The sequence below is a fragment of the Marmota marmota genome, unplaced genomic scaffold, assembly GCF_001458135.2.
Source record: "Marmota marmota marmota unplaced genomic scaffold, marMar, whole genome shotgun sequence".
In the NCBI taxonomy this organism is placed as follows: Eukaryota; Metazoa; Chordata; class Mammalia; order Rodentia; family Sciuridae; genus Marmota; species Marmota marmota.
Window position 1 is genome coordinate 22,945,203 of NW_026000019.1, and position 12,304 is coordinate 22,957,506.

The 12,304-nt window shown below is 38.8% G+C and overlaps 1 protein-coding gene across 6 annotated transcripts in view; it reads right to left on the reverse strand.

Moving 5' to 3' along the window:
* Positions 1 to 12,304, reverse strand: part of Pou2f1 (POU class 2 homeobox 1) — a 112,490-nt gene that overhangs the window by 26,920 nt on the left and 73,266 nt on the right. For all 6 annotated transcript variants that reach the window (XM_048810090.1, XM_048810093.1, XM_048810092.1 and 3 more), the window contains 4 exons: positions 11,594 to 11,688; positions 6,376 to 6,549; positions 1,886 to 2,027; positions 416 to 561 (listed from right to left, as the gene is read on the reverse strand). In XM_048810090.1, the coding sequence (XP_048666047.1) occupies positions 416 to 561; positions 1,886 to 2,027; positions 6,376 to 6,549; positions 11,594 to 11,688 (557 nt within the window). The remainder of the gene's footprint in view (positions 1 to 415; positions 562 to 1,885; positions 2,028 to 6,375; positions 6,550 to 11,593; positions 11,689 to 12,304) is intronic.

A 12,304-nucleotide genomic window follows, 5' to 3' on the forward strand; every position in this document is an offset into this window, starting at 1 on the left:
GAGAGAGAGAGAGAGAGAGAGAGAGAGAGAGAGAGAGACAAGACATGATGAGTGTCTTCAGAGTTATCTTGAACTTCAAGATCTCTAGTATTTGGCCCCAAACTACCATTGTAAGCACACAGACGCTAGAATCCAATCACCATTGGTGTCTCACTGGTGCAGCCCAGGCAATTTGAAGTGCTTTCCACCATCTTCTCTAGGCTGTAGAGGTAGCTGCCATGCATCCTACGGGTCACTGCCACCTCTTGCACACAGAACACATACACATGGCTGCCACCAACTTTCTCGAGTCCACGTACTCTGGTCTGTCTTCGTGGTAAATAATCTGCCTTGTCTCATTTTCTCCACTATGTTGTAAGTGTCCTACATTAACTACAGACAATTCCGTGCACATGAAAAACAGACCCTTACTGACCTCCAAGAAACTCTTCTCTAAGGCCGCACGGATGTTGGTCTCTATGCTGGTGCGTTTCTTTCTCCTACGATTCAAGCCCTCAACTCCTTGTCCTGAGGAATTGAGGGCACTTGGACTGGAGACAGCTGAATCAGATGAGAGGTTCTCTGTAAGAATGAATCAAATAGAAATAAGATTTCAGATGTGAGTCATATGTGCACAACACATGTTAATCCCACCAACAAAACGGATAAAACATTTTAAACTACATCCTAGCATAAGAGGTCTTCACCCAAGCTACATCACACCACCACATGGATTCAGTGCTCGTACTGGCATTCTCTGGCCCAGGATGGCTGGCTACAGAGCCACCACACTACTATTTTGGTTCTCTTTCTGAGAATGTAGAAGTTTACTATTCTTATGTTTTGACTCAGATCTCTCTCAGTTCTGTTCTTATGTTTTGTTCTTTTTATAAAACCGATAAAAGGGGATAAAAGGGAGAAAGCCTCTTGGAAACTGTTGAGTGTTTAATATAATATTTATCTTATAAATAACCTTTCATTTTATTTATATGATATGGGGGCGGGGAGAGAAAGACTACTTGTAAATTCCTTAGTTAAAATAATGTTCTGTCATTTAACAGCTTAACGACCCACAGTATGGCACACTCATCTCTGGACTTCTTTCTACTACATGGAGAACGAGATAGAGCAGACCAGCAGCTCTCACCTGGGATACTCAGAAGGACTATGATGGCTCACCCAAGGCTGCTGAAATGACCAAATGTGTGTTTTCAAAAGGCCTGATTTTTGTTCACATCTACAAAGAGAACCACAATCTAGGGCACCTTTCGGGTTCCCTTTGGCTCTCATGGTTTATCATTCTGTGGTTCAAAACCCAATTTTCCAAAAGGAAATCTTGGCACAAAATAGTTAAGACCAGAAGCCCAAATTTTTGTATAAAATATGTGCCATCTTTAATAATAAAAGCAGAAGTGTTACCAGGAACAAGTTCTATGATAATACCCCAAGGAAGAAGCAACAAATCCGCTGAACTTTATCTAACTACACAGCCTTCTTCTCCTCTTCCTCAAATTTGAGTGCACGTCGCAATCTGGCTCAAACACAACAGGTATTTGAAAGCTGAAAATTATTGCTTATTATTTACATTGTCATTATTAGAATATTTAAAAGAATTAGCTCTCTGATTTACATAGCCATAGTTTATGATCCTCCTAGGATTAAAGGGCTTCAAAATTTTGTAGTCAGCTGGGATTGTGAAACAGACTTCTTGTCTCTTACATGTGAGGCACTAGGTTTGATCCTCAGCACCACATAAAAATAAGTAAACAAAATAAAGATATTGTGTCCTTGTATAACTAAAATATTTTTAAAAATTGTAGTACGAATTGTACAGTAAAAATTAGAAATTCTATAGTTTATACAAAATTCCAATGAACACTGAAGAAATATTTTATACCTCACTTACCTGCATCATTTAGCCACTTCTCTAAAAGTGGCTTTAACTTGCACATGTTCTTAAAGCTGAGGTTCAAGGCTTCAAAGCGAGAGATGGTAGTTTGGCTGAAGTCATTTCCATATAGTTTACCCATAGCAAGCCCAACATCACCCTGCACAACCCAGAGCAGGAAATGGGGAGAGAAGAAGAGAAGTTCATCTCATTAATAATCCTTCATTCTGGGGGGATGCTCCAATAACTGCTCTAGACAAAGAATCAAAAGTCATTCTCTTTACTGGGTCCTGCACAAGTTCCACCCCTAAGCTGAGCACAATATTATAAAGGAGGACTCTGTAGGGCTTTGATCCATGTCAGTGTTCAACTCTGCCCCATATACTTTCCATTTTGAATCTCTTTTTGCTATCTTATATGATAATCATGATAACAAAACTTCTGTAAGTCTCTAAAACAGGGTGATATTCTTAATCAATGCAACCAAAGTAATATAAGTAATCTTTAACCAAAGTAATATAAGTAATCTTTAAAAATCAATTCACCTGTATCACCTACCAGGATTAGGTGTAACTGTCTAGATAACCCCAGGCATTTCTGAGCTAATCAAACTTCCCATAACACACTTCAAAAATTACAAATAATCCTTCATTCTTTTTATTTTTTTCTTATAAAGTATTTTTGGAAGCTCTTGGGGGGGGGGAATCAATTTCCACCCTTAGTTTGGATTTCAAAGTTGGTTACAAAAACAGGTATTCAAAAAGATCACTTTTGTAACCATTGTAGAGAGAGAAATTCACAGTAGAGAGGTCTGACCCATTTAGTCAAAGCTTCATGGGTCCTGGAAACCTGGTGGCTGTAGAGAACAATGACTCCTGAATGTATTACAGAATGTGTCTTTCACCAGGCACCTGGAACCTTTGAAATGTGCACGTGCCTTTCTTCCAGCTGGATTTTCCCTGTTCAAGCTGGAAAAGGCCAGGTGTTAACAGGCAGAAGCTCATGGAGTTTAAATGAGGTATCCACTCATTTCAATTAGTTCAGTGACAGGGACAAAAGGCAACAGCAGCTAACTCTCCCAAGAGGCAGCCTGCTCCCAGCTATCCTGGCCACACTGGTACTGAACTGGACTGTCCTACCTTGTGACCCACCCCATCATCTTCTGGATACTATACTGTTATTAGCATCTGCATCAGGTAGTAGTTGAGGAAAAGAAAGAACTCCCCTGCCCAACTCCATTTTCTTACAGGTGAAGTACTCCTGACAAAAAGTTTCACAGAACACAAATGTGAATAAAACGAGGCATAGAGAATACTTAAACTTCAAATGATCTACAGCCCAGGACTCCTATATGAAAGCCACAAGCCATACAAGGCTATTTACATTAAAATTCATTAACATCAAATTAACTAAAACTGCAGTTCATCAGAACATTCCCTTTCTGTTGGTGCTGGGCGGACGCTGTGGCTTCCACTGCAGTGGACTGCTCATCACCTTCCTCCCAATTAGACAGGAGGGAGGGACCCGGGTGGGGCAGGCTGCACAGAGGGAGGGCTCCTCTACCAGGGTCAGGCACTGACCTTAGGCCCATGTGCTGCTACCCATTCACACCTGGGACACTCCATCCATTTAAGTTTATGGTTTCAAAAAAAACTGGGGCAACTTAAACTTGCAATTTTTTGAGTATGACACTGAGTAGCAGTTAGATGACAAAAAATGTTTTCTGAAGTACAGTGGAAAAATTCACTAAGAATTTTTTACAAATACCTGTAATATTTAATCATGAAAGTAATAATTTTGACAAGTAAGCAAAAAATACCTATTCAAAAAAATCATGTCAGCTGGGTGTGTTGGTGCAGGCCTATAATCCCAGTGGCTCAGGAGGCTGAGGCAGGAAGACTGTGAATTCAAAGCCAGTCTTAGCAACTTAGGCCCAAAGCAACTCAATAAGAACTTAAAATATTAAAAAAAAAAAAAAGGGGGGGGAGGGTGTTGTGTATGTGGCTCAGTGGACAAGCACCCCTGTGTTTAATCCCTGGTACCAAAAAAACAAAACAAACAAACCCAAAAAACCCATCACATCATAGCAAGTATATAAAAAAAATACTTTCAGTTGGTGTCTGGTAAAGCTGTGCCATCAACTAGAACCATGCCAATAAACGGCAAATTCACTTAACTGAGATTTGTAATACAATGTTACTCCACTCTTAAATTGTTTGGAGGAATAAAAATCAATATGTCCTTTAGTTAACATATCAATTTTCAAAATTTTGCTATGTGCTTGGATAAGTAATCTTGAAACTCTTGGATTCTTCCCCACAAGTCAAACATTTTAAACAGCTGATTCATACATGATCTGAACTATATTATATCCCCTAAATATTTTTAAAAAGAGCAAGAGGAATAAAGAAAGATTGGGACTAGGAAATAATGAATCCACTACATTTTGTAAACGTGTTATACCTTATGACATGCTTTATAATAATGTAATAACACCCACAGCAATCCTTTAGTAAGTACTTATGTAATTAGAATATAATTGTTCTAATAATGTATATTTACTCAGAGAATAGGGATTTGTTTCAATAATGTTTAACTTTCCTTCTGTGTATAAATATAATAACCAGATACAATTCTGCCTTTGCACAATTACAACAAAAGTGAGTAGCTTAAAAGCTAAGTTGATTTTCTCATGCTGCAGCAGTACGTGTGTTTTAATCCACCTAATCAAGGTTTGCAAACTCCTATAACTGCTGTGTCCAAGTTATTCTGAAAAATAAGGAATGGTCATGCAAAACACAGGATGGAACCATAAAGCAGAACACAGGCCCACAGGAGAACTCCTTTACCTGGAGAGGGAGGGACACACACACACACACACACACACACACACACACACACACACACAAAACCACTGGCAATGTATCGGGTCATATGCTGCAGAAAGGTGAACCATGATTTGGGTGAATGTTAAAAAATAAAAGCCTTGGCATATCACTTAAGCAAAAATCTCCCAGGAAACCCAAGAGTATGCTGTGCTAATAGCTTAAAACTGGGCACACTGCTAAACATGCTAATACCTATTTCAGCTTATTAACTTACCCTTTCAATCAATCCAGTTTTAATCCTTTCAATCCAGTTTAATCTTGAGTTTTATTTTTAAAACAAGTCAGATCACTCAGGTGCTTAAAAAGTACTAAAATGTTTCTGGATTGTAATTTGTTTCTTTATAAATGAACTCCTCAAAAATGTAAAAATTTCACCTAAAATTACATCTATATTTAAAAAATCATTGTGTCCCTAATGCGTACTTTCTTTGAACAAAAATAAATTCCCAAATAAATATAACAGAAATCCATTTATAAAAACATAAATAAACATCAACTAAATATCATAAGCAGAGATGTCATCTTGATCCACCACAGCAGATGGTGCATTACATACTTTCAACACAAAATAATTAGGGTAGTATATAAATGTTGGCTTAAATTCCAAATAATAACTATATTCTCTGGAAAGAAAATTTTAGGATTTTTCTGGACTCCATAAAAACACCCAACCCAACCCACATTCAGGTTTTATTCCTCCACCTCATAACCTCCGACACTCTGTACCAAGGTCATTCAGATGAACTCTTCTCCTGCTCTGATAAAAGGTGTGACTCAGGGTAGTGCTCAGAGTGAAAATGGAGGATGCCCAGATGACTGCCGAGTACCCTCCTTCCATTGGGGAGCCCGCTGCTAGCTGACATTAAAAAACTAATTTGGATTTTGATTAATTTGTATTTTTCATTTTCAATAGACTCTTACTTGATTAACTGGTTTCAACACAGGCTTAGAGAGATTGTGTGTGTCTACCCCCACCCTCTTCCCCAAAAGCTATTATTCTTTTCTTTCCTTTTTTTTTTTTTTTTGGTATTGGGAAGAGAACCCAGGGGTACTTTACCATGGAGCTACATTCCTCAGCCCTTTTGTGCTGTACTTTCTACTTGGAGGCAGATCTTACTAAGTTTCTTAGGTCCTTGCTAAACTGCTGAGGCGGCCATGGAATTTGCAATCCTCCTGTGCCAGCCTCCCAAGTCACTGGGAAAAAAACTATTTTTAAATGAGCCTTTCAAACATACCCATTTCAGCTATTATAAATAAACACTGTAAGTTTTACTCTTAGATAATGTAGCAGTAAGGTCACAACCAGATGTTCTTCAAATAATAAAACCTTCAGTACAGTTATATCATCCCCCAATAAAATCTTTCAAACGCTCATAATTTATTAATGTAATTGTAATTTCAGAGGCCTGGGCTGTGGGATGAATCTTGGATGTTTTATCTAACATTAAATCATAAATGTACGACTGTAACTTATAGCTGAATGCATAACGTTCTAAACTTACAAATGCTAAATATGACAAGAATCTATAGTCAAATCAAAACTACCATGGCCGAGGGATACCCTGCTCCCTGAAGCCCCTTAGACTCACACCAGGAGGCTGCCTGGGGGTCTCCTCCTACCTGAGTGAAGCCGAGTTTGATCCGCCTCTGTTTGAAGGTCTTGGCAAACTGCTCGAGCTCCTCAAGGTCGCTGGGCTCCTCCAAGCTGGGAGTGTCGATGCGCTTTGGTGTGGTCTGGCTCTGCGGAAGTGTCTGGATAGGGGTTGCTGCTATTGTGCGTGTTGGGGTTGCTGGCTGTTGTGAAGGGACAAAATGACAAACAAGCAAAAGACATTTGATTTACAACAGTGATGTGCTGCAACCAAACACATTAAGACACTAGTTGACTTGTGGAGAATGAGGATGACCAGGGAGCACTACAGAGGGTATAGCACATAGTTCACTGGGAGTGCCCGCCTGGGCTTAGGCATGGGGCAATCACAGCAGGTCTAGGGAAAAAACCTGGAAACATACAGATAAAATCAACTGTAATGAGCACATGATCCTTAAAGATGTATCTCATGAATTGCCACACAGATTGGCAAAACAGCAGGGACTACATCTGACTTACTCCATCTCCAAATGTGACAGTATTATAAGACTATCAAGACCATTTTAGGGGAGAACTTAAACAAATTGCCTATACTTTAAAATAACTTAAACAGGCATCATTTGGAGTATTTATTAAATTTTTACCTACAGGCCTACTTTTTAACCCTACCTGTAATTATGATTATGTGATACATGATTTTATATTATACTTTCTCAGGTAATATTATGTTTTAACTTTTTTCTATGGTGATTTAGTCTTCAAGATTATCCTTTTCAAAGAATGAGGCAGTTTTGTCATAATTTATTTAACCATTTCTTAATTGCTGGACAGTTTTTCATTTATGTTTCATTCTATAACACAGAAAATACCACAAGGAAAAACTTTGCACATCTAGTTATCTATGTGTAAGCAGCTCCTCAAGATCAATTCACAAGATTTTTCTGGCAATGGACAAATAATGTCCTGGTTTTGATATGCTACTGTAGTCTTTACTACATGACACCTAGCTTCCTCCACATGGATGGTGTCAGCAGTTCCTTTATTTCCACTTTGGGTGATTATGAACAAATCTGCATAACCAATATATATGGGTCTTTCATTTCTGCAGACATGTGCCTTCGTTTCTAGGAGTCATAAGACACATATATATTTCACCTTATAAGAAACTGCCAAACTAATTTACAAAGTGTGTATATGTTTTGTTCCTCAGGGTATACACTCAACGTCACCTCTGCTGTAACTTGTATTCCTTACTACTTTCTATTACGTAGAAATCGCCCCATGTGTTAATTATTATCTGCATTTTCTTGGATGTGAACTTGATTTATATCCTTAACCCACTTATATATTAATGATATCCTCATTCTTGTTCTTAAAGGTATTTGTCAAACATTTACCAAATGTGGCAGTGTGTGCCTTAGTGTAATCATATTAATGAAAATAATTTTCCAAACTGTGCTTTTTTTCTTTTAACTTAAATGCACGTAAACTTCAAATGATCATTTGGTTCGAGAAGTCTTCCTACCTTCCAGTATCTTCAGTAGTTCAAATGGGAGAAAGCACCACTTATTTCAAACACTGAACTGAGAAGTTTCCTTCTGATCATCTGCTACCACCTTCTTTATATTTTGTTTAATTACTTATATTCATGTAAAGTTTAGTCTGGGACATAAAATTATAGTCTATCACCTTCTTTATCTCTCTTTGTGCTAAAGACTCAGTCCAGGGCCTAGGGTATGCTAAGCACGTGCTCTAGCCTCTAGCACTGAGCTACCCCTAGTCCCTGTCTGCGTGTCTTTTTTTTGGTACCAGGGATTGAACCCAGGGGTGCTTAACCAGTGAGCCATATCCCCAGCCCTTTTTCAAAATTTATTTTTTATTGTATATTTTGAGACGTGGCTCACTAAGTGGCTAAATTGCTGAGTCTGGTTTTGAACTCGTGATCCTCCTGCCCAGCCTTCTGAATTGGTGCACCACTGCCTGCCTCTCTTTCTTAAAAAGGAAAATATTAAATTTTCTTATTACAAACGCCAGGCTAGTGTTCTCCTCACAAGCCCTGAGTAGGACTCTCTAGAACCTCTTGTGAGTACTCACTAATGGGAAGTGCTGCTCTTATTTTGTATCCTGATTGCTCAGCTGAACAGCAGCTTGTTGAACAGTAGCCCAGGTGAAGGATTACAGAACAAGGCTGCAGATAAAGACTATGAAATTCCCTTTGTGAAATTCAGATGAGTCATGTATCCGACCTTGATTTCATTTGTCAAGGCTCTCTCCAAGGAACTGATAATGCAGAAAACTACAATAGGCACCACACCATCACTGGGTAAGTTCATTTCTATCTGCTTCCATGAAGGCAATGAAGTTCATCTTCATGACATATGGACACTGGGTAATATTCAATCCAGCAGTTTTGGTGGAGCCGAACACAGCACCAACCACACCAGAATTCTATGTGGCCTCACATTTCCCACAGTGACACTGGCTGACAGGTGGAGGTATGTCTCAAATATCGGATTTTACTTAATCTCCAGGTTTCAAGCAGCCTCTTTTCCAAATAGTACAGGACCAAGTGGAGTTACAGATAAGATACCCAACTCAAGAACCCCAGGCTGGACCGGGCCAGATGTACAAATGGCAGAGTGGAGTACAATAAGCAGGAGCCAGGATGAAGCCATGAGAGTCTTAACCATGCGCAGAGCATGCACACTAGGAAGAAGTCTCCAGAGTAGGCGTTTGTGAAAATCTCAGCCTTACTTCTGCTACTTGACTTATAAAAGGGCGTACTTTGTTTTGGAAACTGAATACAGTTACATAAGTACTAACACAATGAAGATACCGAACGTGTTCATGACTCCCCAAAGTTCCCTTGTGCCTTGGCAATTAACCTCCATCATTAGCTTCCAGTCCCTGACAACCACTGATAGAATGTCTCAATACCTACAGTTTTATCTTTTCTAAAATATCATGTGAACTGAATCATACAGCATGCAGTCTTTTATATCTGGCTGCTTTCATTTAGCTTAAGCCTTCTGAAATTCATACACATTGTTGCATTGTTTTAAGAATATTTTCTCCCCATCTGTACTTTCTCATTTTATCCTCTTAAGCTTTTAATTTTTATGCAATTAATCATTTTTATTATTTCATGGTTAATGCTTTGTGCACTGTTTCACAAAATCATTGCCTTACCCAAAGGCATAACAATTGTTCCCCAAGTTTTCTTTTGGAAGTTTAGGTCTATGATCCATTTCAAATTAATCTTTGCATATGGTATGAAATAAGGGTCTAGGTACTTAAATAAGATTAAAGGTTTGTTTTTGTTTTGTTTATGGACAGCCAACTGTTTCAGCATCATTTGTTGAAAGATTTTCCTTTCTCTATTAAAATCCTTTGATACCTTTGGAAAATCAGCTGGTCATTTATGTGGGTCTACTAGACTCTCTATTCTGTGCTATTGAGCTATACTTTTATCTACATTGCAATACCACACTATCTTCATTACTATAGGTTTATGTTAATTTTTTGTGTAACTGGGGATTAAACCTTGGGGTGCTCTATTATTAAGCTACACCCCCAGCCCTTTTAATTTTTATTTTAAGACAGGGTCTTACTAAGTTGCTGAGGCTGGCCTTGAATTTGCATCCTCCTGCCTCAGCCTCCCAAGTAGCTGGAATTAAAAGTATTCACCATCACACCAGGCCTTTAAAAAGCTAATTCTTGACATAAGAAAATCCTTCAAATTTTTTTACTTTAAAAATTGTTTGTTCTATGAATTCTGCAATTTCATATAAACATTAGAAGCAGCATACAAATTTCTACAAAAAGGCTGCTCTGGGTTTGATTATCCATTTTGGGAAAATCAACATTTGAATATCTTATATCTTCTGACTCACAAACACATTCATTCTCTCTGACCCATAAGTCTTTAATTTCATTCAGCAATATTTTGTAGTTCTTGATGTTCAGACCTTAAAGACTGTTATATTTTCTTAATTCCAATATCCAAATGATCATTGTTAGTGTACAGAAACATAAATGCTTTTGTAAACTGACTTTGTATGCTACATACTTGCTACAACTCTGTATGTCCTTTCTTTTTTTTTTTTTTTTTGTGTGGGGGTAGGGGGCTTGGGAGAGAGTACCTGGGATTGGACTCAGGGGCACTAAACCACTGAGCAAATCCCCAGCATCCCAGATCCCTATTTTGTATTTTATTTAGAAACAGGGTCTTACCAAGTTGCTTAGCACCTTGCTGTTGCTGAGGCTGGCTTTGAACTCACAATCCTCCTGTCTCAGCCTCTGGAGCCACTGGGATTATAGGCGTGTGCCACCGTGCCTGGCTGCCCTTCTTTTTCTTGTGTTACTGTACCGCTAGGTTCATCAGTGCACTATAAATAGTGGCAACAGTGGTCACCCTGTCTTGCTATAATCTTAGAAGGAAGGTGGTCAGGCTTTCATTGTTAGGTATGACATGGGTGGGATTTTTGATTGCTATTCCTTTTTCTTAATCTGGTAAAGGGCATTCCTACAGCATGTCCCTCCCCACTTTAAAGTTACCTCCTAGTAGGACTAGGACAGGAAAGGGTTCTTACTACAAATAGATGTTGAACTCTGCCAAGTCTGGCAATGTGCCAGAAGTGAGTTTTAATCTTTTACTTTAGATACAGAATCAGACCCAGAACTGGGATTCAGAGTGAGCCAGTTCAGTCAATTGACAGGTGAGTAGACTAAGGTTCTGAGAGGTGAAAAGACAGACATGTTCAAAGTGACTGCTAGGTTAGAAGGAGAAGGTAGGTCAATGCTTACACTTCTATACACCTTCTAGAAGATCTGTGAATTTTGTATGGGTATATGGACTAATAAAAATGAGCTAAAGTAACATGTAAGCACTGAGACAAGAGAAAATATAGAGATCTGACCTCTTTGCAGTTTCTGAGAAAGGGCAAAGGACAATGGCAGATTTTAAGTGAGGCATTAGGTTTCCGGTTCAAGTGGTAATATCTACTGTCAACTACGTGTGTGTGCAAACAGCCAAGATTCATCACTCACTTATTGCTAACAGTTACTCCTTATGAACCATGAGAAAACAGGGACTCTGAAAATTTTCAAATACCACATCAATTTGATAGCATTGCTTTGTCAAGCCAGATTTGAATTTTTGACTAGTTTCTGAAAACTGGATTCTTTTTATTAAGTTAAAATAGTCCAAAAATTTCTCAAAACGACGTTAAAAAACAAAGAGCTGACCTGGGAGGCGAGGGTGGTGCTGGGCTGCGGCTGCAGGAGGCTGGCTTGGCTCTGCTGAGGTAGCTGTGTTAGAAGGCTCTGCGCTTGCAGGAGACCTGGCAAACACGGACATGTTACACAGGATCACTAACGAGCACTGTGAACACACAGCAAAAGAAAGAACGGGGATGTGAACTGAAAACTTCTAACCAATCTTCTAATAGTCAAACTCGTCCTGTTTGTCTAAAATTCAATCTTGTTAAATACAAACTGGGCAAGTAGAAATAAACATGAATGTACGTGCCTTTAGTGTAACCAGAATAAGTTCTCTGATAAGCCAATTCTTTATTTTAGCAAGGAATGGATGAAAATGTAGAGTTATTCCAAATGGAAGCAGTTGAAAATTCTAACAAGAGCTCCTCCTCTTACTCCCGCATCTGTTAGAATCTGCCAGTACCAGAGAAATACCCAGTTCATGAAAGAACCAGGCTATTCTTTAAGAGGGAAAAAGATGCTGCTTTTAAGTTCTCTTTAACAAACATTTGCCTTCTGGCGATAATAAGGTGGAAATATAAACTCTAAACTCTATCTGATAGATGGGTGTGGTGTCATATACTTGTTATTCCAACTACTGGGGAGGCTGAGGCAGGATCCCATGAGTGCAGAGTTCATAAGAGACTGCGCAAAAGGGAAAAAACAGCAATAGCAGCAATACTACACGGTGACAACTGA